General features: G+C 42.0%; 1 protein-coding gene across 1 annotated transcript in view; it reads right to left on the bottom strand.

Moving 5' to 3' along the window:
• Positions 1-21,281, bottom strand: part of PLXNA4 (plexin A4) — a 677,812-nt gene that overhangs the window by 179,027 nt on the left and 477,504 nt on the right. Inside the window, 1 exon segment of the mRNA XM_021002332.2 lies at positions 1,439-1,539. Within this exon segment, the coding sequence (XP_020857991.1) occupies positions 1,439-1,539 (101 nt within the window).

Raw genomic sequence — 21,281 nt, 5'->3', positions numbered from 1 at the left:
TTCCCAATGCTCGGCACAATGCCTGGCACAATGTAAGCATTAAAAAATGCTTGTTGGGACAGCTAGGTGGAGCAGTGGATAGAGCTCCAGCCTTGGAGTCAAAAGGACCTGAGTTCAAATCTGGCCTCAGACACTTGACACTCACTAGCTGTGTGACCCTGGGCAAGTCACTTAACACCAATTACCTCACCAAAAAAAGCAAAAAAAAAAATGCTTGTTGATGGACTGACTGTTGGGAGTGCTCTATCCTTAGGGAATCCTGGACCCTTTGTGGAAGCTCTAGTGTACCCAGGGAGGTTCAGCAATGCCGGGCTGGGAGAAAGGCCAACTCTGCCTGACCTGAAAAATTCTACTAGATCACTCATCTGTGAAACTTTCTTGGATTAAGCAGAGCTGATTTCCATTCATTACTGCCTCTTTTTTGATGAGCACCCCAGCTACTCCCCACTGGTCTCATCAGGCATATATTTACATGCATTAACATGTATTTCCACTTGCCTTTTTTATGGGGTACCATCATTTAGGTGTCTATTATCTGTTAAGTGACACTTTAAATTCCTCAAAGGCAGGTATGGGACCACGGGGCCATGAGGCCATCTTCTTAATTTGTAACTTTGCTGTAACTTCATGCATTGTACACAGTGGTCTCCTTTTACAGCTACATCTTCACATTTCTCTCACATCTCCTATCTGGAGCCAATCAAATCCAGTCTGATCTCACCACCTCCTCATCCCTCATTTCTATAATGATGATGATGATGATGATGATAATCCTAATAATGACATAGCACTTTAAGGTCTGAGAAGCACTTTACAAATATTATCTCATTTTATCCTCACAACAACCCTGGGAAGCAGGTGGCATTATTATCATCCCCATTTTACAAATAAGGAAACTGAAGCACAGAGCAGTTAAATTACTTGCCCAGGATCACACAGGTAGTAAATGTCTAAGGCTGGATTTGAACTCAGGTCTTCCCCCATTCTAAATCCAGCACACTGTCCATTATGTCACCCAGACCTGCCTCCAGTTACCAAATGTTCTCTTCTCCAAGCTAAACAACTCTATATCTTCACCTGATGCTCACATGTTGGTTGGAATAAATGGAATTAAATTAGGTGGAGCCAGGCCCACTTTCAGATCCACTTCTCCCAAACACACCCCAGCGCTCTGACTTTCTAATCAGACTCTGTCACAGGCTTTCCATATGGCCCCAGCTCTTAAGTGGAGGTAGAAAGGTCAAAGGAAGGGGGAAAAGAAGAGAGGAAATTCTATAGCTATAGATAGATATAAAGGGAGAGCAGAGGAGACAAGAGAACGGAACAGAGGAGAAAGCAAGGAGGGAGGGAAGAATGACAGGAATGATGAGAAGAAGAGAAGGATGAGAAATTGTGGAGGGAAGCAGGAAGCAGGACGCAGCTGGCCTGTAGTACTCACGTGTTATGAAGCACACACCAACCACAATGGGGGTCTCCTGAGCCGAGACACTCACCGCAGCTTCGATACTGACTACAGGACTCAACAGGAACTCTGGTGAGCTATGAGGGCAAGAAACAAGTGGTTAACAGTCTTGAAAGAGACTCAGTGGCTCCTTCTATGAAATATTTGGCACAACATGAAACCTTAACCATTAAAAATTAGACCTTTTGATTTTCAGTTTGCTTTTCCAAAAAAAAATCGAGCTAAGAACCCTTGCACTCCTCGTGTCCTAAGTTTTTTATTTGAAAAGTACTTTGTATATCTTTAAGCAATATAGAAATATGAACCATTATTACTATTTCTAGTAGGAGTAGGAGTGTTCTCTCTTATGAGCTCTTTGAGAACAGAAACCGTATTCTGCCCCTCGTTTTTTAAAATCCCTAGCATTTAGCACAGTTCCTGGCACATAGCAGGAACTTAACAAATGTTTATTGACTAAAGGTTGTTATTAGGCTCGGAAGGGACCCTGAAGAACTGTACAATCTAGTTTCCTTCCTTGTTGAATTGAACTGAACTGATAACGCTTCTTAAGTCATGCCCTATTTTGTGTGCCTGGTGTGCCTGGGTCAGAGGTCAAAGGATCTCAGGTCACCTTCTCTTTTTTTTAACTAAATTTTTTTTTTAAATGAATATGTTTACATTTTTTCTTCCTCTCACCTCTCCTCCAGAGGAAAAAAAAAAGAAGAGAAAAATAAAACTCTTATAACAGATATACTCAGCCTTAAAATCCGGACACTTTGCACAAAACATGAATTCTCTCCAGAGCAGTAACTCAAGTAGGGTCAACCAGGGTGGGAAATTTAAGGGGTACTAACAGCACTGTCAAGTCTGTGGGCATATAAGTTCTCTTGGTCATTTGTCTCTTCTCTTGAAGCTCTCTGAGGATTTTAAAAAATTATATTTGCATTATCCACATAAACATACCCACATATATGTTTATATATGTGTTTATCTATATATGTATATTATTTTCTATATATTATCTGTATTTATATCTATTTACAATTGTGCATTCATCTATTTATTTATGTATGTTATTTCCCCCACTTCCAAAATAGAAGTACACCACAAATATTCATTCTGTGATATTCATGTCTTAGAAAGATGATGAACTTGAACTTTTATTTTTTCTCCCCTTTTTTTTTTTCTTTTTAGGCAGTTGGAGTTAAATGACTTGCCCAGGGTCAGACAGCTAAGTAAGTGTCAAGTGTTTGGTCTGAGGCCGAATTTGAACTTAGGTCCTCCTAACTTCAGGGCCGGTGCTCTATCCAATTCACCACCTAGTTGCTCCTTTCTCCCCTTTCTTTACCAGAGTCTATTTTACTCTCCCAGCTAATTCTTCTTCTGGTGACTTTCACCTGTGCTGGCCTTTCTGCTGTCCTAGAGAGACTCTTTACATTCAAGGTCATGGTTCTTTGTTCATCCTTTCTGCTTTTCTTTCATCTTAAAAGGTCATTTGGAGTTTATAGTTTTTCTTTTTATTTGTTTTGTGTTTTTGAATATATCCCTTTTCCTCCTCCACCCAGCAAGTCATCCCTTGTCACAAAGAGTAAGAGAGAAAGAGGAAAAAAAGTTGAGGAAGATCACGCCTGACTATGTGCAATATTGCATTCCCATAGTCCTCCACCTCTGCAAAGAGAGGAAGGTTCTGTTTTTCTTTTAATAAGGGACCATGAACTCATTGTTAGTGGCCTTAGCTCACTCACTTTTTTTGGACTACTGGCTCTAAGGGTCTTCTCTCCAAGATGAGTTTTTGCTGTCTTTCTTGCACACTTCCTTGGATTAGTAGGGACTGTGTCTCTGATGGAGAATTTGATACTATCTTTCACCAGGAGCTTGTTATGTAAAATGTCCCATTGACTTTTCTCTGTTTGAACCTCACTCTCCAATTTCTTACAGTCTCCTAAAGACTACAGGAGGCAGATTTTGGCTTTACCTAACGAAAAACTGCTTGAAAACTAGAACCGTCCAGAAATGAAAAGAGCTACCTCAACAGAAAGTGAGTGCCCCATCACCGGAGGTGGTTAAACTAAAGCTGGAGGATTATTTCCGAGGAATATTGTGCTGTAATGAGTTATTTCTGTACCTGGGGCCAGTATGGCTGGGGAGTGGAGAAGGGGCAGGTTCACTTGGGGTGCAGCCTTGGAAGTGAGGGGGCAGGTGAAAAGGAAACGTGTTCCCATGCTGGTGAAGGGCAGAAAGTGTCCCCAGGATGAATCTGCTACCACTGTCATGGTGGGTATAGGGTGAGCAGGGGAGGAAGTGCCCAGGACAGGACTACTGTCAGTTTCTCATCATGGTTGCCCCCACCCTAGTTATGGCTTGAGTGAGGATTCATGCTCTGTGACAGGGGTCAGGGTTTTAAGACTTTGGATTCCTGAGAACCCTGACCTACGCCACAGACATGCCAGGGCAAATGGGGTAGGGCTCATGAAATGCTGTCGATTCAATTCAATTAAACAAAGATTTATCTGGGATTCAGCTATTGTTAACCTTACGACACAGAGTCATTGATCAACCCTTTGATGTGGTTTGTGTCTAAGACCTTGAACAGCATATAGCACAGCCCAATGCACAAGGCTTTCCTTGGGGATACACATGACATGGGGGAACAAAAACACAGACAGGCAGGGAAAATCAGGCAGGTAACAAGATTCTCCAAAGCTGCGCTGCTCTGCCCCAAAGAGGTCTCACCTGCCTTTCTCAATCTCTCTCCCTCCAAAACATACAGCTCTATTATCACAGTATAATGAGCCAGGTTAAATACAAACCCGGAAGCCTGGGCTCACTCCCCACTTCTGTCTGGTACAGTGGAAAGGGCCCTGACTTTAGAATCAGGGGATCAAGATTCAAACTGACCAGCTACCGGTGTGACCTTGCGCAGCTCACAAAGTCTCTGGTCCTCAGTTTCCTTGTCTATAAAATGACAAGGTCACCTCAGCTGTTCCTATGATCCATGATCTCATGCTCTATGGCTTAGAAACAACTTCAGAATGGGAAAGAAGCTGGTGTCACTGTTAAGGCTATTGGCAATAGCTGTTGACTCCTTGCCCTGGCCCCACTGTGCTCATGGTAGACGTTAGACTAGACAACCTTTGAGCTGTTTACCTTCCAGCTTGGGGATTTGAAGGTGTTTTTAGCATTCTTACCCTTGAATCTATACACATCTATTTTATGGATAGACCCTTTTTGGAATTTCTTTCTTTTGTTTTCACTGGTGTTTCATTATCCTCTACCTTTATTGTGTCTTTAAAAAAAAAAGTTGAGTTGTTACTGTTGTGTTAGACTCTTCATTGAGGCCATCTGGGGGTTTTTTGGCAAAGATACCGGAGTGGTTTGCCATTTCCTTCTCCAGCTCATTTTGCAGATGAGGACTGAGGCAAACAGGGTTAAGTGACTTGTCCAGGGTCACACACCCAGCTAGTAAGTGTCTCTGGCCAGCTTTGAACTCAAGTCTTCCTGACTCTCTAGGCCTGCACACTTTCCACAGTTTCCACCTTTTAAAAAGCAGTTCCTTTCTATTTTTTGGTATACTTTTGTTTTTCAGAACCTCTTTCTTGTCTATCTTTCCTCATAGGCAAGCCCATGCCTTCCATTGCCCCACTTGTCCTCTTTTGCCTTCTTAATATTGGAACTTGAAAAACAATGAACCACAAAATAATTCTCTATTGATCATCTCTACCACTTCCTTCCACCATGGGCAGATATATGTGTCTGTCTTCAGACATGAGCTATCTTCTGACCATATCAATTCATCGCTGCTCAGTTCCTTAATGGTGGGAGTCTCATACACTCAATGTACAGGAAAGTTAGAACCAGAAGTTGCTTGATAACATTTGCTATCCTTTTATCACCCAAGAATTGAATTTTGCAGCAGGAAGGGGTCTCACAGATCATCTCGACTAGGCCAACTCCTGGGTTCATAGATAGAGAATCTGAGAACCATAGAGGTTAAGGATTCACCCAGGTCACAGAGTCATTTAGTTCATAGCAGAACCAGGGCCAGCATTCAGGTCTCTTGACTCTAACAAACTTTCTTTTCCAAGGAAAATTTCCAAATCCCTAAATCACTCACTTTTCTTCTTCTTTTATTTTCGTGTTCATATTGCTTTTTGCACCTGTTTTCTCTCCAAAATATGTACTGAGAATTCTCACCAGTCTATCCTCCGCTTTTCTGCCCCTTCTCGCCATCATTGTAGCATTACACAGTATTGGGCTGGCTCTGCCTCTGTCTCCTCCTGCTACACTGCTTGATATTTGAAACGTTCCCTTCCCTTTTCCTCCTGTTACTGCCCCTTCTCAGCAGGCGCTGTGATGGAGATTGGGCTGTGCACCACTAGTCATTTTTTTCTTTCTAATTTAGATGTGCATCTTAAGATTGAAAGCATAGTACAGTGGAAAGGGCTCTGAATTCAGTGTGGTAGACTGGAAACAATAATGGATTTGGATTCAGAGAAGGGTTTTTGTCCCTTAATACCTGTGTGACCCAGGGCAAGGTGTTTCATCTCTCTGGGCCTCAGTTTCCTCATTTGTAAAGATGATTAAGTAGGATTAGATGGCCTTTAGGGTCCTTTTAACACTACAGGCAGCTAGGTAGTGCAATGGATAAAGCACTTGGCTTGGAGTCAGGAAGGTGAGTTCAAATCCAGTCTCAGACCCTTACTAGCTGGATGATTTCTAGGCTAGTCACTTAGCCTCTGTTTGCCTTAGTCTCTGAAACTATAAAATGGGAATAATAATAACACCTACCTCCCAGGGGTGTTGTGAGGATCAAATGAGGTAATATTTGTAAAGCACTTAGCATAGTTCCTGGCACACAGTAGGCACTTAATAAATGCTTGTTTCCCACCTTCCTACAATCCTATGACCTTGGGTATGTTATTTAATGTCTCTGGGCCTCAGTGCTTCATCTGTCGAATGATGGAGTTGTATTAGCTGACCAGCAGAGTCATCTAAATCTAAAGTTTTTTTTAAATAGTATTTTATTTTTTTCCAATTACATGTAAAGACAATTTTTAACATTCATTTAAAAAAAATTTGAGTTCCATATTTTCTCCTTGCCTCCTTCCTTTCCCCCTCAAAAGCAATTTAACATAGGTTATTTATGTGCAATCATGTAAAACATATTTCCATATTAGTCATGTTGTGAAGGAAGAAACAGACCAAAAGAAAAAAAGCCACAGAAAAAGTGAAAACAGTATGCTTCGTAAATCTGAAGTTCTTCTAAATTTAAATCCTGTGATCCCGTGAAATAAAAAGACCTAGATTTAGGTCTGACTCTGAGCTCTGCCACTTAATAGTTTTATAACCTTGAGCAAGATACTTAATTCCTCTGGGCCTCAGTTTCATCATCCTTAAGATGGAGGTAATAGTCCTTATAATGCCTGCCTCACAAGGCTGTTGTGAGGAAATGGCTTTCTAAACTGTAAAACCTCATGAGGAAGAGTCATCACTGATCAACCCTTGGATGTGGTTTGGGGCTGAGACCTTCAACAAGAGCTATTTGAACAGGTGGGTGAGCCCAGCATACTGACTGCAGGGGACGACCTGGATCACCTTTGCCAACCTCCCTTGGTCACTTCCATTTCTTGCCTCACTCATTCACTGAATGTGAAGATGCTGGCCACGTTAATGTTGCAACAGGGATACTGGACTAGGAATCAGGTGATGTAGGTTCTAATCCTGGCTTTGTAACTCATTTGCTCTGATACTCTGAAAACTTAGCTTCCTCACCTGTAAAAATGAAGTTGGTAGATCAAACGATCTATAAGTTTACTTTCAGCTCTAATTCTTCATACAGTAGAGAAACTCACCTTGTCCCCAACACTTTTGCATGTTGTTGAAGGAAAAAAATGATGGCTTGTCCCATAAAAGCTCTTTTTTTCTTTTACATTTAATATTGGTAGATGGCATGCTATACGATAGGAGTGCCATCTTCTCTTTTCCTTCCTCCTTTCTGGAAGGGAGGAAATGGCTGAATCTTACTGAGACCTTATCTATCTCACTGAAGCCTTGCGTGTTTGCACCCTGACTCTTTTCTTTTCTCACATCTGGGGTTATTGGGAATTTACTCACTGGCATTCTGAGACGTGTGGTTCAAAGTTCTGAGAGTGATCTGGACTTCTGCTGTCTTTGAGCTGGAAGGAAGCCTTGAGACATACTTAGTCCTTTACAGAATAGTCCTCATTGGGGCTAGGGATTTTCCCTGAAAATGTTCCTACATTGGCCTTATCTTTGCTGCCTGTAACAGTATTTTCAGTTTGCAAACTATCTTCAGGGGACATTTCTCTGTGCCTGTCAGAGGACTTAGCCCCCATTTGGTGAGATACCTCCAATAGTGGAGCTATTTTAGGCTCTCTCCCTAAAGCCATGCTGCTATTTGAGTTGGGGAAGCTTGCTTTCCATGGACATCTAGGTATCAGTCATTCAACATTTATTAAGGACTTACTATGTATCAGGCACTGTGCTAAGCACTATACTAAGAGCTAGAGAAGGTACCTCTGGCCTATAGAGCATGCACTCAGTATAGTCAATGCATGTTTCTGCCAAGAAACATCATTTGTATAAGTGAAACCCAAAATCTATTTTCAAACATGAACCTCAATTGCTGTGTTGAGTCACTGCTTCCATTCATTAATTCCACAAGCCTATGGCATAGCTCCTTGCCCTAAGATGAAGGACGTGAGCGAATTTCTAGGTACTGTCCCCTACCTGAAGGTATTTTTGAACTGTCAAAGGAGTCTTACAATTCACGTATCATGTCCTTATTGAATTTTCTTTACCTTATTCCCATATATACTTTTTTATAGTCCCCCAACTTTCTTACTCTTATCTTTAAGAATTCCACGCCACACCATTTGTCTCTCTGTCATATGTGTGTGTGTGTGTGTGTGTCTGTATATATGTATATACACACTATAACTAAATAGTCCCTTGTGAGTACTAGCTTCCATAAAAGTTTTCATTTTTTTAGTTAACAGGAATCAATTTTCTCTCCATCTCAACCTTACCTCCCCCCCCGACCCCAAATATGTTAGGGGAAAAAATGGAAAAACAAAATCCTTGTAACAAATATGTATAGTCAAGGAAAACAAATTCCCTCATTGACTGCATTCAAAAACATACATTTCATTCTGTGCTCTGAATCTATCACCTCTCTCTCCGGAGGTGGATAGCGTACTAAATCATCAGTCCTCTGGAATTATTGATGGTCATTAAGTTAATCATAGTTCTTACAGCTTTCAGATTTATTCTTCTTTATGGTATCATACATGGAAATATTTTTCAATTACCACAATCATATTTTCACAACGTTGGTCCCTAATGCCTATATTTATCTAGTCACCAAGGAACAATACCCTAACCAATCAAATAATTTGATCAATTCCAACAACGGAAATTAGGAACTATACTAGTATCAGCCACAGTTATGAGCAGATTGTGTCTGTTATAAAGGAGTTGGATTTTTTTAAAGTGTAGATCAAATAAGATGTTTATAGAACTGTTAAAAATAAATGCTTGAGGAAGTCCGGAAGTCAAGCTTTCAGAACTTCCAGTCTCAGGAACACCTAGAGAAGGCAGACAGCCCCTTGTGCCTCTACCAGAGGGAAGTGTGGGGGGCAGCTAGGTGGCCAGTGGATACAGCACCAGCCCTGAAGTCAGGAGGACCTGAGTTCAAATCTGGCCTCTCACCAAACACTTCACACTTACTAGCTGTGTGACTCTGGGCAAGTCACTTAACCCCAATTGCCTGAAAAAACAAACAACAACAACAACAACAACAACAGCAACAACAAAACCAAACAGAGGGAAGTATGGGAAAGTAGAGGTTAGGAAGTACTCTCATTGGAAAGTAGAGCCAAGATGGCAGATGAGAGGCAGCAACTCTCCAAACTCTTCAACATTCCCATCTGAACAACTTTAACATAACACCTCACATTGAATTTTGGGGTGGCATAGCCAACAAAATGTCAGAGGGAGACATTTGTGCAGGCTAAGACAACTCAGAAGGTCAACAGCGGGGTGAGGCTGGCTCACAGTGCACATAGTGGCAACAAGAGTGGTGAGCCTTGGAGGTGGTCACCATGACAGCAGTAGCAGCAGCTTTGGGAGATCTTAGCCCAGAGACAGTAAGGGGGTTGGACAACTGGTCAGAAAGACATCATAGGGACCTTTACTGGCACTGGGTATAGGTGGTGCTGATTCGCAACTTTCTTGCCCACATGCAGTTCTGGGTCATAGTTCCAGGGGGAGAGGAGGGCTTGTGGTCAGTCACAAGGAAGCAGGGGCCCTGGTCAGAGTTCCAAGGCAGAGAGAGGTGTTAGCATTTGTGGTTGAAGGAAAGTAGGAAATCTGGTCAAGGTTACAGAACCAGTGCTAGTCCTTGAGGCTGCAGAGGAGCAGAGGTTTTTCCTGGGTAAAGACCAGAACAAAGACTAGGAGAACAATGACCACACCTCTCCCCAGATCACACCGCCTTGGAAGCACCAAAAACTTGAAGATGCCCAGAACTAGCTCTGAAAACAGCAGCACAAAATAAGCCTAAAGCTTGGAACGGTGCCTTCCCACCCTGAGGAAAGCAGAGCCTAAATGTAAAATAAAGTTCAAAGTCAAGAAATAGGCTGGAAAAATGAGCATACAACAACAACAACAACAACAACAACAAAGAATTTGACAATAAAAAGCTACTATTATGGCAGGGAAGACCGAGACAAAATTCAGGGAAACAACAATGTAAAAACTCTTGCATCCAAAGCGTTAAAGCAAAATTTTAATTGGACACAAACCCAACAAGAATTCCTAGAAGAGTTAAAAAAGAGATGAGTAGTAGAAGGAAAAATGGGAAAAGAAATGAGAGTGATACAAGAAAATTATGAAAAGAGAATAGCTTCACAAAAAGTTACAAAAATACTAAAAAAAAAAACACCCAAAAACAAACCCCTTAAAACCAGAATTATCTTGATGGTAAAAGAGATACAAAAATTTACTGAAGAAAAGAACTGATTAAAAGATGAAATTGGCCAAATGGGAAAAGAACTACAAAAGCTCTTTTGGAGAAAATAATTCCTTAACAATTAGAATTGGGAATCTAATAACTCCATGACACATCAAGAAACAATAAAACAGAATCAAAAGAATAAAAAAGAAAGAAGAAAATGTGAAATATTTCATAGGAAAAATATTTGACCTGGACAATAAATTGAGGAGAGATAATTTAAGAATTATTGGACTACCTGAAAGCCACGATCAAAAATGAACCTACACAACATATTTCAAGAAATTATCAAGGAAAAATTGCCTTCATATCTTAGACTCAGAGGATGAAATGGAATTGAAAGAGTCCACTGATCATCTCCTGAAAGATATCCAAAAGCAAAAACTCCCAGGAAAATCATAGCCTGATTCCAGAGCTTCCATGTCTAGAAAAGTATTGCAAGCAGCCATAAAGAAACAATTCAAATATTGTAAAGCCACAGTCAGGACCACACAAGATTCAGCAACTTCTGAGCAGAGGGCTCAGAATATGATATTCTGGAAGACAGAGAGTTAGGAGTATAACTAAGAATCACCTACCTAGCAAAACTGAGTATAATCCTTCATGGGGAATAAATGGGTATTTAGTGAAATAAAGACTTTTAAGCATGAGAAATGATGTAAGAAATTATGTTTAAAATGAAACAAAACAATAAATTTAGCAAAATCATGCTGGATGAGCTTCAATTTGTAATCCTGAAGGCTGGCCCTGCAGAAGACATGTTTTCCTTTCCACTTTCTCCTTCCTTCTGGAAGAGGAGGAGATGATCAAGGGGCCTTGATGAATCACCAAGGTCTTACTTATTTCTATTCTGTCCTTTTTCCTTTCTTAATTAAAACTTTGGCGATATACTTAGCCACACTCTGTTACAACAGCTAGCTCACATTTAGCCTAGCTGCAACATAGTGGTGCTGAGATACACATGATCTCATTCTCTGCTGTTTCTGGAGGCCCAAATCAGATAAAATTCTTAGTACAATCACAATAGTTCAGAACCTCAGTGAGAAAAATTTGAAACATTCAGAGGGAGATTTTATTCTTCGCCCTAATTTACAGTTTTGTGTATCTCTAGATATCCCCTGGCCTCTTAATGTTGGAGGCAAAATTGGGATTCAGGAAATATTTAAGAAAAAATAAGTGAGCAGAGTACATCTGTTACTGGATAAGCAGAAGGAGGGGGAGCTAGAGAATGAGCTGATCCTTTCTGAAAACTTCCCCTAATCCTGGAGGAGGTCAGTAACACTGATAGCTTCAGTCAGAGTCTTCTGTTCTGAGAGGCTTGCAGGGCCCCACAGTCCACCTCGATCTTTTCTTTCTCTGTTACAGCTGTAGCTCAACTACCCTTTTGAGGTTCTCTCTTCACCTGTTGCCTCTGTGATTTTTTTGATATTATCTCATTAAACCCTGGGTGAGGCAGAGGAGTCTTCCCATGGTAGCTGGTCCCTCAGTTCTTGGGGTCCTTGCTCCTTTCTCTCAGTCCACTATCTCAAAGGCTGTGTATACGTCTTTTGAAACTCCTGGGCAAGGCACAAGTACCCTCTTATGGCTCAAAGACTGAGATAAATTCAAACTGCTTTCATTGCTATAAGAGAATGAACTACAAATCCCAGAATGCCACTCAGTTCTCAAACTGTACTTCCTGTATATGAAACTGTCGACTTCTATCATCCTCAACCTGCTCATTAAAGAGAATCCACATTAAACAGAGAAGTGTACGGTCGACCAACACTACTCTGTTTCTCTGCATCACCTTCTGAACCTCCTTTTTCTTTCTTCCATGAATTTTTTAAGCTTTTTTTTTTTTTGATAACCATTTCTTTCTTTCTTTTTTCTTTTTGGTATTACTATCACTACTTACCAGCTCCTTTCCCTGTCCCCTCCCTAGTAATGAATTAAGCATAGTCAAGAAAAACGAGCCCGCATATTGGTTATGTCTATAATGTGGTCTCATTCTGTACCTGCAGCCCATTATCTCTCTTTCGGAATGTGGTAAGTGTGTAAAAAGCCTTTACTTCATCTTGCCTCATTAAATATCCTTCCCATCCTCCTCTTCTACTGTGTTCTGTGACTCCTCTTAGATTTATCAAATAATTTTTCTCTTTTCCATTCCCTAATGATGCACAGTTGCCCCTTGCATATTATCCCATCTGCTACTCTCACCAGCCTTTGTGTTAAGATTCCTGCATATATCCTGTGATTAGTCCTGGGTAATACCACTGGCCTCCAGTGCCTAATGCTCTCCACCTCTCCAATGTCACATAGAACCATTGATACTTCTTAACACATTGGCCTTTTCAGATGTCTCCGCATAGGCCACTGAAATGGTAGGCAGAGGTTGGAGCAGTCGGAAGCCTGCAGAGATGTTAGAACACACGCCCAAGTCCATCAGACACAAGATCAGTACCGCCCGTCAGCAGCTTCATCAGGCTGCTCAGTTCTGGAGCTGTGTCGTCTGTTTCTAAATCACTTATTTCCCCTTCCCCTCTCCTCTTCCTTCTCTGATTGTGGGCCTCCTGCTCTCCCATAATTCTAGCCCTTTCTTCTATATCATTTGCAGCTTCAAGAATTCCCTTATCTTTTCCTTCTCATTGGTTACCGATTCCAGTTTTTTTATCACCCAGATGGTCAAAAATTTCTTCCTTATGTCCAGCCCAATACTTTTCAGAGTTAATGTTCCCTTGTTTCATCCCCCATGAGCATCAATAACAATTGTTCAGCACTTCTCTTATTAAAAAATACAACAAAAATCTATAGAGGTAGCTAGGTGGCTCACTAGATAGAGTGCTGGGTCTGGAATCAGGAAAACTTGAGTTCAAATCTAGCCCCAGTCACTTACTAACTGTGTGACCCTGGACAAGTCACTTAATTTCCATTTGCCTTAGTTTACTCAACTGTAAAATGGGGATAATAACAGCACCTACCTCCCAGGGTTGTTGTGAAGATCAAATGAGGTAATATTTGGGAAGCACTTAGCCCAGTGCCTGGCACATCACAGGCTCTATACAAATGTGTATTCCCATCCCTCTCCAATAGGCACATAGAGATGAGATAGTAGAAAGAATGCTGGAACTGGAGTCAGAGGATCTGGGTTTGAATCTTGGTTCTGCGGCTCACTACCTCTGTGACCTTAGGCAAGTCACTTCTCTTCTATGGGTCTCTGCAAAATGTCAGGATCTGACTTCATGATGTCATGTCCCCTTTCAGTTCTAAAGCCCATGGCTTTATTCTTTCTCCTTTCTAGGCTAACCAATCTAAATTCCTTTTAATTTTCATCATAGGTCCTGACTCATCGATCAATCACTTTAGTTCAAGGGTTCATAACCTTTTTTGTGTCATGGATCCCCTTGGTGAAGCCTCTGATTTTTTTTTCAGAATAATGTTTTTAAACACATAACATAAAATACGTAACATTACAAAGGAAACTGAGTACAAGGAAGTGGGTGGGTGGGTGGGAAGCCTGTGTGCCAGGCATCATGCTAAGTGCTTTACAAATATTATCTTATTTGATCCTCATAACAACCCTGGGAGGTAGGTGCTATTATTATCCTCATTTTACAGTTGAGGAAACTGAGGCAAAGACAGATTGTAACTTGCCTAGGATCACCAAAATTGGACCCAATGACTAAAGGGTCTGGGAACATCATTAGTATTTGAGAGTCAGCTGTCTACTCATGAGCACCAAGGAGACTTGAAATGAAGGGGCTTGAAACTGGGCCCACTGACATCTTGCATTCTGTTTGGCAGGCTGAGCACCCCCTGAGCTAGCCTGCTTCTCCCCAGAGCTGACTTTCACATGCTCCAACCCATTCCACGCCTTCTCTCTCACCCCATCCCTAATCCTGTGAAGCATGAGAACTTTGCCTGCTGCTTCAAGTAGCCTTTTGTAAACAGTGGGCTCAGAAAAGCCTTTCATGCCCCTGTAGACTGATCTTTTCTAAGGGCTTCCATCTAAGCCCCTCCTTGTCTCACTGCTAACGGGCTGTGAGGACCACTGGGTGGCACCAAAAACTCTCTAACCCCCTTCCCCATATCACCGGGGAAATGAAGTCACCATCTTCAAATATCTATGCCTTGATTCTATCTTAGAATAAATGAAGCTGCCCATTCCCATCCCCCATCTCCTGCTTCTCATGACCCTGTTCCAGGAGCCACTAGGGATGCAAAGCCACAGGATTAATTAAAGTCACCCCCACACTCATTGAATTCTTAAGCCAGAGTGCCAGGCCTGCTAATTAGTCAAGTGAGGGAATTCAGAGCATAGGAAGAGGCAGGATATCAATTTATAAAACAAATCAGATGGTATTGTGGCCAGAACCTGGCCTCAGTAAGTCCAGAGTGGTGCTCCAGTTTCTGCTAATCATTAATTCTCCAAACACAGGAGCCGAGGATTTAGAGCTTAAGGGGCTTTAAAAGTTCATTTCACCCAACCTCCATTTTACAGATGAGAAAACTGAGGACCACAGACAGAAGGCATAAGCCCAAAGTCACAGAGAGATTAAGTGGAACAGTGGAGCTTTGAACTTAAAGATTTGGTCCTTTGGCTCTCAAGTCAGTGTTTTTTCCTCTAAACCACACTGAATGTATATTCTACACACAGGAAGAAACTTCTGCCAATGGAAGATATGTTCACTCCATGGTTAGTGCTGGATTCAGCTAAATTGTCATTGTTCAGTCATTTCATTTGTGCTTGACTCTTCATGACCCCATTTGGGGTTTTCTTGGCAAAAATACTCTGCATTTCCTTCTCCAGCTCATTTTACAGATGAGGAAACCGAGGCAAACAGGGTTAAGAGATTTGACCAGGGTCACACAGCTAGTAAGAGTCTGAGGTCAGATTTGAATTCAGGAAAGATGAGTATTCCTGGCTTGACGCCCTGTGCCCTATGGTGCCCCCTAGCCGCCCTTGTATGGAGTCGATTAATTGTTTGAACTTAATTAAGCGCAATCTGTAGACAAAGGCGATTCTACTGGCACACCATCAGCTGGCTATACATTTGAGTCACTTTCCTAGTACTGAGGATGGCTTTGGGCTGATCTACTTGCATGCACTTATACCAAGTGGTAAAGGCCGTTCCTTTGAAAAGTAATTGGCTGGTGTTCAGGATATAGTCTGTGAAAGGCATGGAAGAGAGGAGAGTGACCCAGCTTGCCTAGTAAGTATTCACATAGTAAGTATTGCATAGTAAGATTTGTATAGGGGAGAAAGCACTCCCTTCACCCTGGCCAAGGATTCATGCTACTTGTATGCTAGTCCTAGCTTTAGCACTAAGGAGCAGGGCAACCTTGGTCTAGTAACTCAACCTCCCTAGACTTTGTTGTCCTCATTTGTAAACTGAGGCAGCCTGCTATAGTGGAAGAGAATCATAAGAGCTGGGTACCTGGGTTTGAGTACTAGCTCTGACATGTCACAAATAGGCTCAGTTTGCTCATCTGCAACATAATAAAAAAATTTTTTTTGATAAAAATTTCCAAACGTTGCACCATCTATCAGACAGATTCATATGGAGCAAAGCGCTTCACCAACTTTAAACAGCTATGGAGATGTGAAGTGTTATCTAAGGTCCTTTCCAAGTCTGGAATTCTGTGATTCAAATAACTGAACCTGTGATATCCAGTGTGTTAACAGTGGAAAGTGGCTCTGATGTCATATGACCCTAGTTCAAATCCTACTTCTGATTCTTATTATCTTTGTGACCTTGGACAAGTCACTAAACTTCCTAGGGCCTGAACTTACTCACAGGTAAAAATAACTAACCAAGGACATCAGCCAAGAAGGTATTAGGAGGTGGGGATTTGGAGTCCCAGGCTCCCCGTATCCCAGACTCCAATCCTATTTTTCTAAAGTTTCAGAAATACTTCTCTCCAAGGGTTGAAATGAAGTCCTGCTCTATCTGTGGCTGTCAGCATCTCAACAGATGCCTGCTGGTCTGCTGATTGCATTCAGTAGAGTTTTATAGATACAGTGCACAATCTGTGTGTGTGTGTGTGTGTGTGTGTGTGTGTGTGTGTGTCTAATTTGTTTAAGCATTTGACATTCTGGTCGAAATGTGAATTATTACTCCATCTCTACTCTTATAATTGGATGCTAATGCTACAGTGGATGCATAGAATCTGATGATGGGAGTTAATTTAAATGTCCAAAATGCTTCCGAAGTATCCAATTTCCCTCAAAACTGTCAAGATGAAAATAAAAAAAGAAGATTCTTCAAGAAATTCCAAGAAGCTGGTGGGGACACTGCCAAGCTGGGTGGCAACTGTGATGGGCTTCTTCTCCCTCTCAAGACTCTCTCTCCCAATCCCCAAAGCAGAAAAAAAAAGAAGACATTTCTGTCCTCATCCTCCTCACCTGATTTTAGCTGGAAACGGTAGGGGACTGGAGCACAGTGTCCAGAGATCCATTGCACTGTGTGCGTGTGTGTGTGTGTGTGTGTGTGTGTGTGTGTGTACATGTTTGGGAGATGCTGGGAATAGGGTGGAGAGAGAAATTGAAGGCTCCTGGCAGGGATGCACTAACAAATGTTTAACAACTAGCTTTCCAGGGGAAAAATAATGTACGTACAACACACTTTTAAGTTTAATCAGCATTAACATTTTCTCCATCACTTTCTTAGTCTAAACAATCAACAAGGCAATAAATCAATCCCTGATTTGTAGCATTTGCTGATTTCTGAGATGTAAATATCCCCACTGAAAATGTAACCAAGATGGCTCCCACATACCACTGTTCCCTTGCAAGTTCTGTAATGAGATAAGCCCCCAGAACTTCAATGGGCAGCATACAGATTCCAAGCTTGATCCTCACTGGCTATAAACCTCAAACTCTGACAAATGGCTTGTAGCCAAGTAGGAGCCACGCAGAGGCCCTTGCTGCTGGACAGTGGGTTTGGAATCGGTTCATCGTCGGCTCCTGAGTTCACAGGCTGGCAGCATTTCCGTCAGGTTCTCATACTTATTTCAGGTCACACCAGGCAGCCCAAAGACTTTCATTTTAGAGCCTATTTCCTAGAAGTAGGGAATGGCTTTGACTGAATGGTGGGAAAACAGCCTCAGAAATGGCCCAGAGAGTTTGAACAGAGGGCAACCGAGTCAGAAATCACCCAAGCATGCTTAAGATTTGCAGTGGAGTCTCCAGAACGGTAGTGAGGTTCAGGACCTTAGGTGTGGAATGACAGGGAACAGATGATTTAAAAGGGGGGGGGGAAGGGGCCGTTTAGCTAGGTTGGTTTGTTTGTTTTGCCTGAGCACCAAAATTTTAAGCTCTCCTTCTACAATGGGTGTAAATGGAGCTATTCATTAGGAAATTATACATATGTACTTAGGTTTACAATTAAAACATAACTCTTTCCATGCCCCTGCTGGAAATGATCACTCCATTCTATACTCATAACAATGGGCCTTAGGCCCAGTGGGAGATTTATCCCCTAGAAAAATACATAGAGACGTTTTCTGAAATGAGAATAGGATTCTGCAGACTTGGCTGCCTGAGATGGAGCATGACCGCCCCGCAGGAACCATTGTGCTGACTTCTCGGTCGCCCAAGTGTTGGGAAATGATTTCATCAGTGCGTCGGCAAGAAGAGATCATTAGGAATCTTCCACTTCTGGGATTTTGCATTTCCACTTGTTCTCTTCTCGGAGCTTGGGTTTGGGCTGGGGGTCGGGGGGGGGGCGGAAGGGGGGATGATAGAGCAGAGGCTGAGTCCAGGCCAAGGAAAGCCCGAGCTCGGCACTTGTCTCTCTCACCTGAGTCTAGGTGGCTGCTTCCAGGGTACTGTGACATGATAGATGAGAAATGATTTGGCCCCTCCTGGATGGAGCCCTGGATTTGCAGTCAGCAAGACTTGGCTTCAGATCCCACCCGAGACACTTACTATCCCTGCAACTGGGGCAAGTCATTAAACTTTCCTCGGTTTCCTCATCTGTAAAATAAATAAAACCTCAGTTTCTTCATCTGTAAAATAGCAATAGTTTGCCTTTATATAGCACTTTGAGGTTTGCAAAGCACTTTATAAACATCACATTTTATCTTCGCAACAACTCTGAGAGATAGGTATTATCCTCATTTTACTATTAAGGAAATTGAGGCAGAGGTTAAATTACTTGCCTAGGGTCACACAGCTAGTATGTGTCTGAGGCTGGATTTGAACTCGGGTCTTCCTGACTCCAGGTCCAGTGTTCTATTCACTGGGTCATCAATCTGGAAATAGAGAGACCACCTCAGAGGCTTTCTACGAGGCTCAGATGGGACTCAAAAAGTGAGAGGTAAAGAAAGCACTTTGCAAACCTCTACATGCTAAATAAATGTTGGCTATTATGTTAAGATGCTGCTCAGAGCAATAAGGAGGGGGAGCCCCTGGTGTAACATGAATCACGGAGCTAGGGAGACAAAGCAGAGATGCAGAAGCCCCGAGTTCCAATCCTGACACTAAATCTATGTTAAGAAGATCCCTCCATCTTTCTATGCCTTAGCTGGCTCATCTGAAGGAAAAGGAGACAAATGCCGCATTTCTTCTAGCAGTCTGGGCTGGCCTCAAGATATGGCTAATAAAAATGGACTACAGAATACAGAACACTTTGCAAATGGAAAGTAACAGATGCTGCAGAGTGCTGCAATTTGCTGCTATTACTAAGTATAAATGCCTAATAGGAAGCCAGTTTACTCTGGGAACTCGGACAGCCAAAGAGTGAGCGTCAAAGCCGGAATTATCAACATATGTTCCTCCTCATTAGGCAAACTACAGTACAGCTCGGATGCTGGGCAAGGAGCTTTCGCAGGCTTTCTCCAGGGCCCTCAGAAATCATCCTTTCCTTGCACTGCTTGGTGGAGGGCCCGTCTTGTCGATGCACTTATCCCTTATCGTCACATACCTTCAAGGTAACAAAAGGCGTCCTGCTGCCTGTTCTTTCTATTAGCCCATTGCACAGATAGAAAAACTGAAGCTCAGAGAGATCTCACCAAGGACCCCTAGCCCCACTGCAGTAAATGGATTTAGGAATGGAAATTGGTACTTAGCCAGCCAAGCACTATTTGCTCCTGATTTTTTCCCCTGCTCGTTTCCTCTACCTTTGTTGTCTCCTGTTGATTCAGCCTCTTGGCTTTCCAGTTTCACAGTGTTCCTGTGTATGATGTAATATACATATACATATACATATACATATACATATACATATACATATACATATACATATATACATATACACATACATATACACATACATGTACATATACATGCATACACATATACATACACATATACGTATACACACATATACGTATACACACATATACATATACATGCACACACATACGTATACGTATACGTATACATATACATATACATATACATATACATATACATATACATATACATATACATATACATATACAGATACAGATACAGATACAGATACAGATACAGATACAGATACAGATACAGATACAGATACAGATACACACACATATATTTTAAGGGCTGGTGCTGAGTGAGAACTTTCAGCAAGGGGAAGCTGCCCACCCACCACAGAATAAGCACTAGTGAGAACCGATTCTAATTCTTCTGGGTGGGTTGAGGAATGCTAGCAAAGCTCATGCCCAGCTCCTCCAGGAAGCTGCTCCTCACCAGGCCAGGAAGGGCCAAAAGTGAGCCTTAGGTAACATGCACATATTTGTCACAGGTCTTAATACTTGCCATTGTTGAATCATTTCAGTTGTGTCTGACTTTCTGTGCCCCCATTTGGGGTTTTCTTGGCAGAGATACTGGAATGGTTTGCCATTTCCTTCCCAACTCATTTTACAGATGAGGAAACTGAGGCAAACAGGGTTAAGTGACTTGCTCAGGGTCACACAGCTAATAAGTGTCTGAAGCCAGATTTGAACTCAGGTCCTCCTGACTCCAGGGCTAGTGCTTTATCTACTGCTCCATCTAGCTGCCCCTAGCCTTGTTTTCATTGGACTTCTACAAAGAACTAGGAGAGTCAGGGAGCTTATTCTGATTTGAAGCACATTTTTCCTAGGTTATTTCATTCAAGAAGAGGCTGTGCAGCCCAGTAAATAGAGTAAGAAGATATAGGTTCAAGTTCTGCCTATGATACACACTGTGAGACCATGGGCAAGTCACTTTGAATCTTAGTGATCCAGGAAACTCTCTTAAGACGTAAATAGTTGCTATGCAGCACAGGAGATTTCCTGCACTATGAATGCTTAGAACTGATGAAATCACAGGTCTGAACAACAAGATAAAAAAACCATCCAATGCAGCTTATTGACAAAGAGGATAAAATGGCAGCCATATTCTCTTCTGACCTAGAAAGTGGTACTAGATATAAGCTGGCTGAAAGGAACACCATGTGGAGGGGATGTGGAAGGTAGCAAGACCTGAGTTCAAATCCAGCCCCAAACACTTACTAGCCATGTGACCCTCATTCAAATCTCTGTCTACCTCAGTTTCCTCACCTATGAAATAGGGATAGTAACGGCACCTATTTCCCAGGTAAGATTCGTAAAGTGCTTAGCACGGTGTTTATTTCCTCCTTCCCTCCATTTACGGTTCCACATCTATAATCTACCTTTTCTAAATACTCTAGAAGGAAATAATCACCAACAGAAACATGCATAAACCCATACTTGCCAGCCCTTCAGGTTACAAATGAAAAAAAATCACCCAAAGAGGTTGGGATTTGTCCAAGATCAAATGGCTGGTGAGTGGGATGGTATAGTGGAATGCAAGGGGCTAGGTTTGAACCTTGGCTCCCTGCCACTTACTACCCG

The sequence above is a fragment of the Phascolarctos cinereus genome, unplaced genomic scaffold, assembly GCF_003287225.1.
Source record: "Phascolarctos cinereus isolate Bilbo 61053 unplaced genomic scaffold, phaCin_HiC Scaffold_1;HRSCAF=81, whole genome shotgun sequence".
In the NCBI taxonomy this organism is placed as follows: Eukaryota; Metazoa; Chordata; class Mammalia; order Diprotodontia; family Phascolarctidae; genus Phascolarctos; species Phascolarctos cinereus.
Note: the sequence above shows the minus strand (reverse complement) of the source record. Positions and strands in the feature narration are given on the sequence as shown.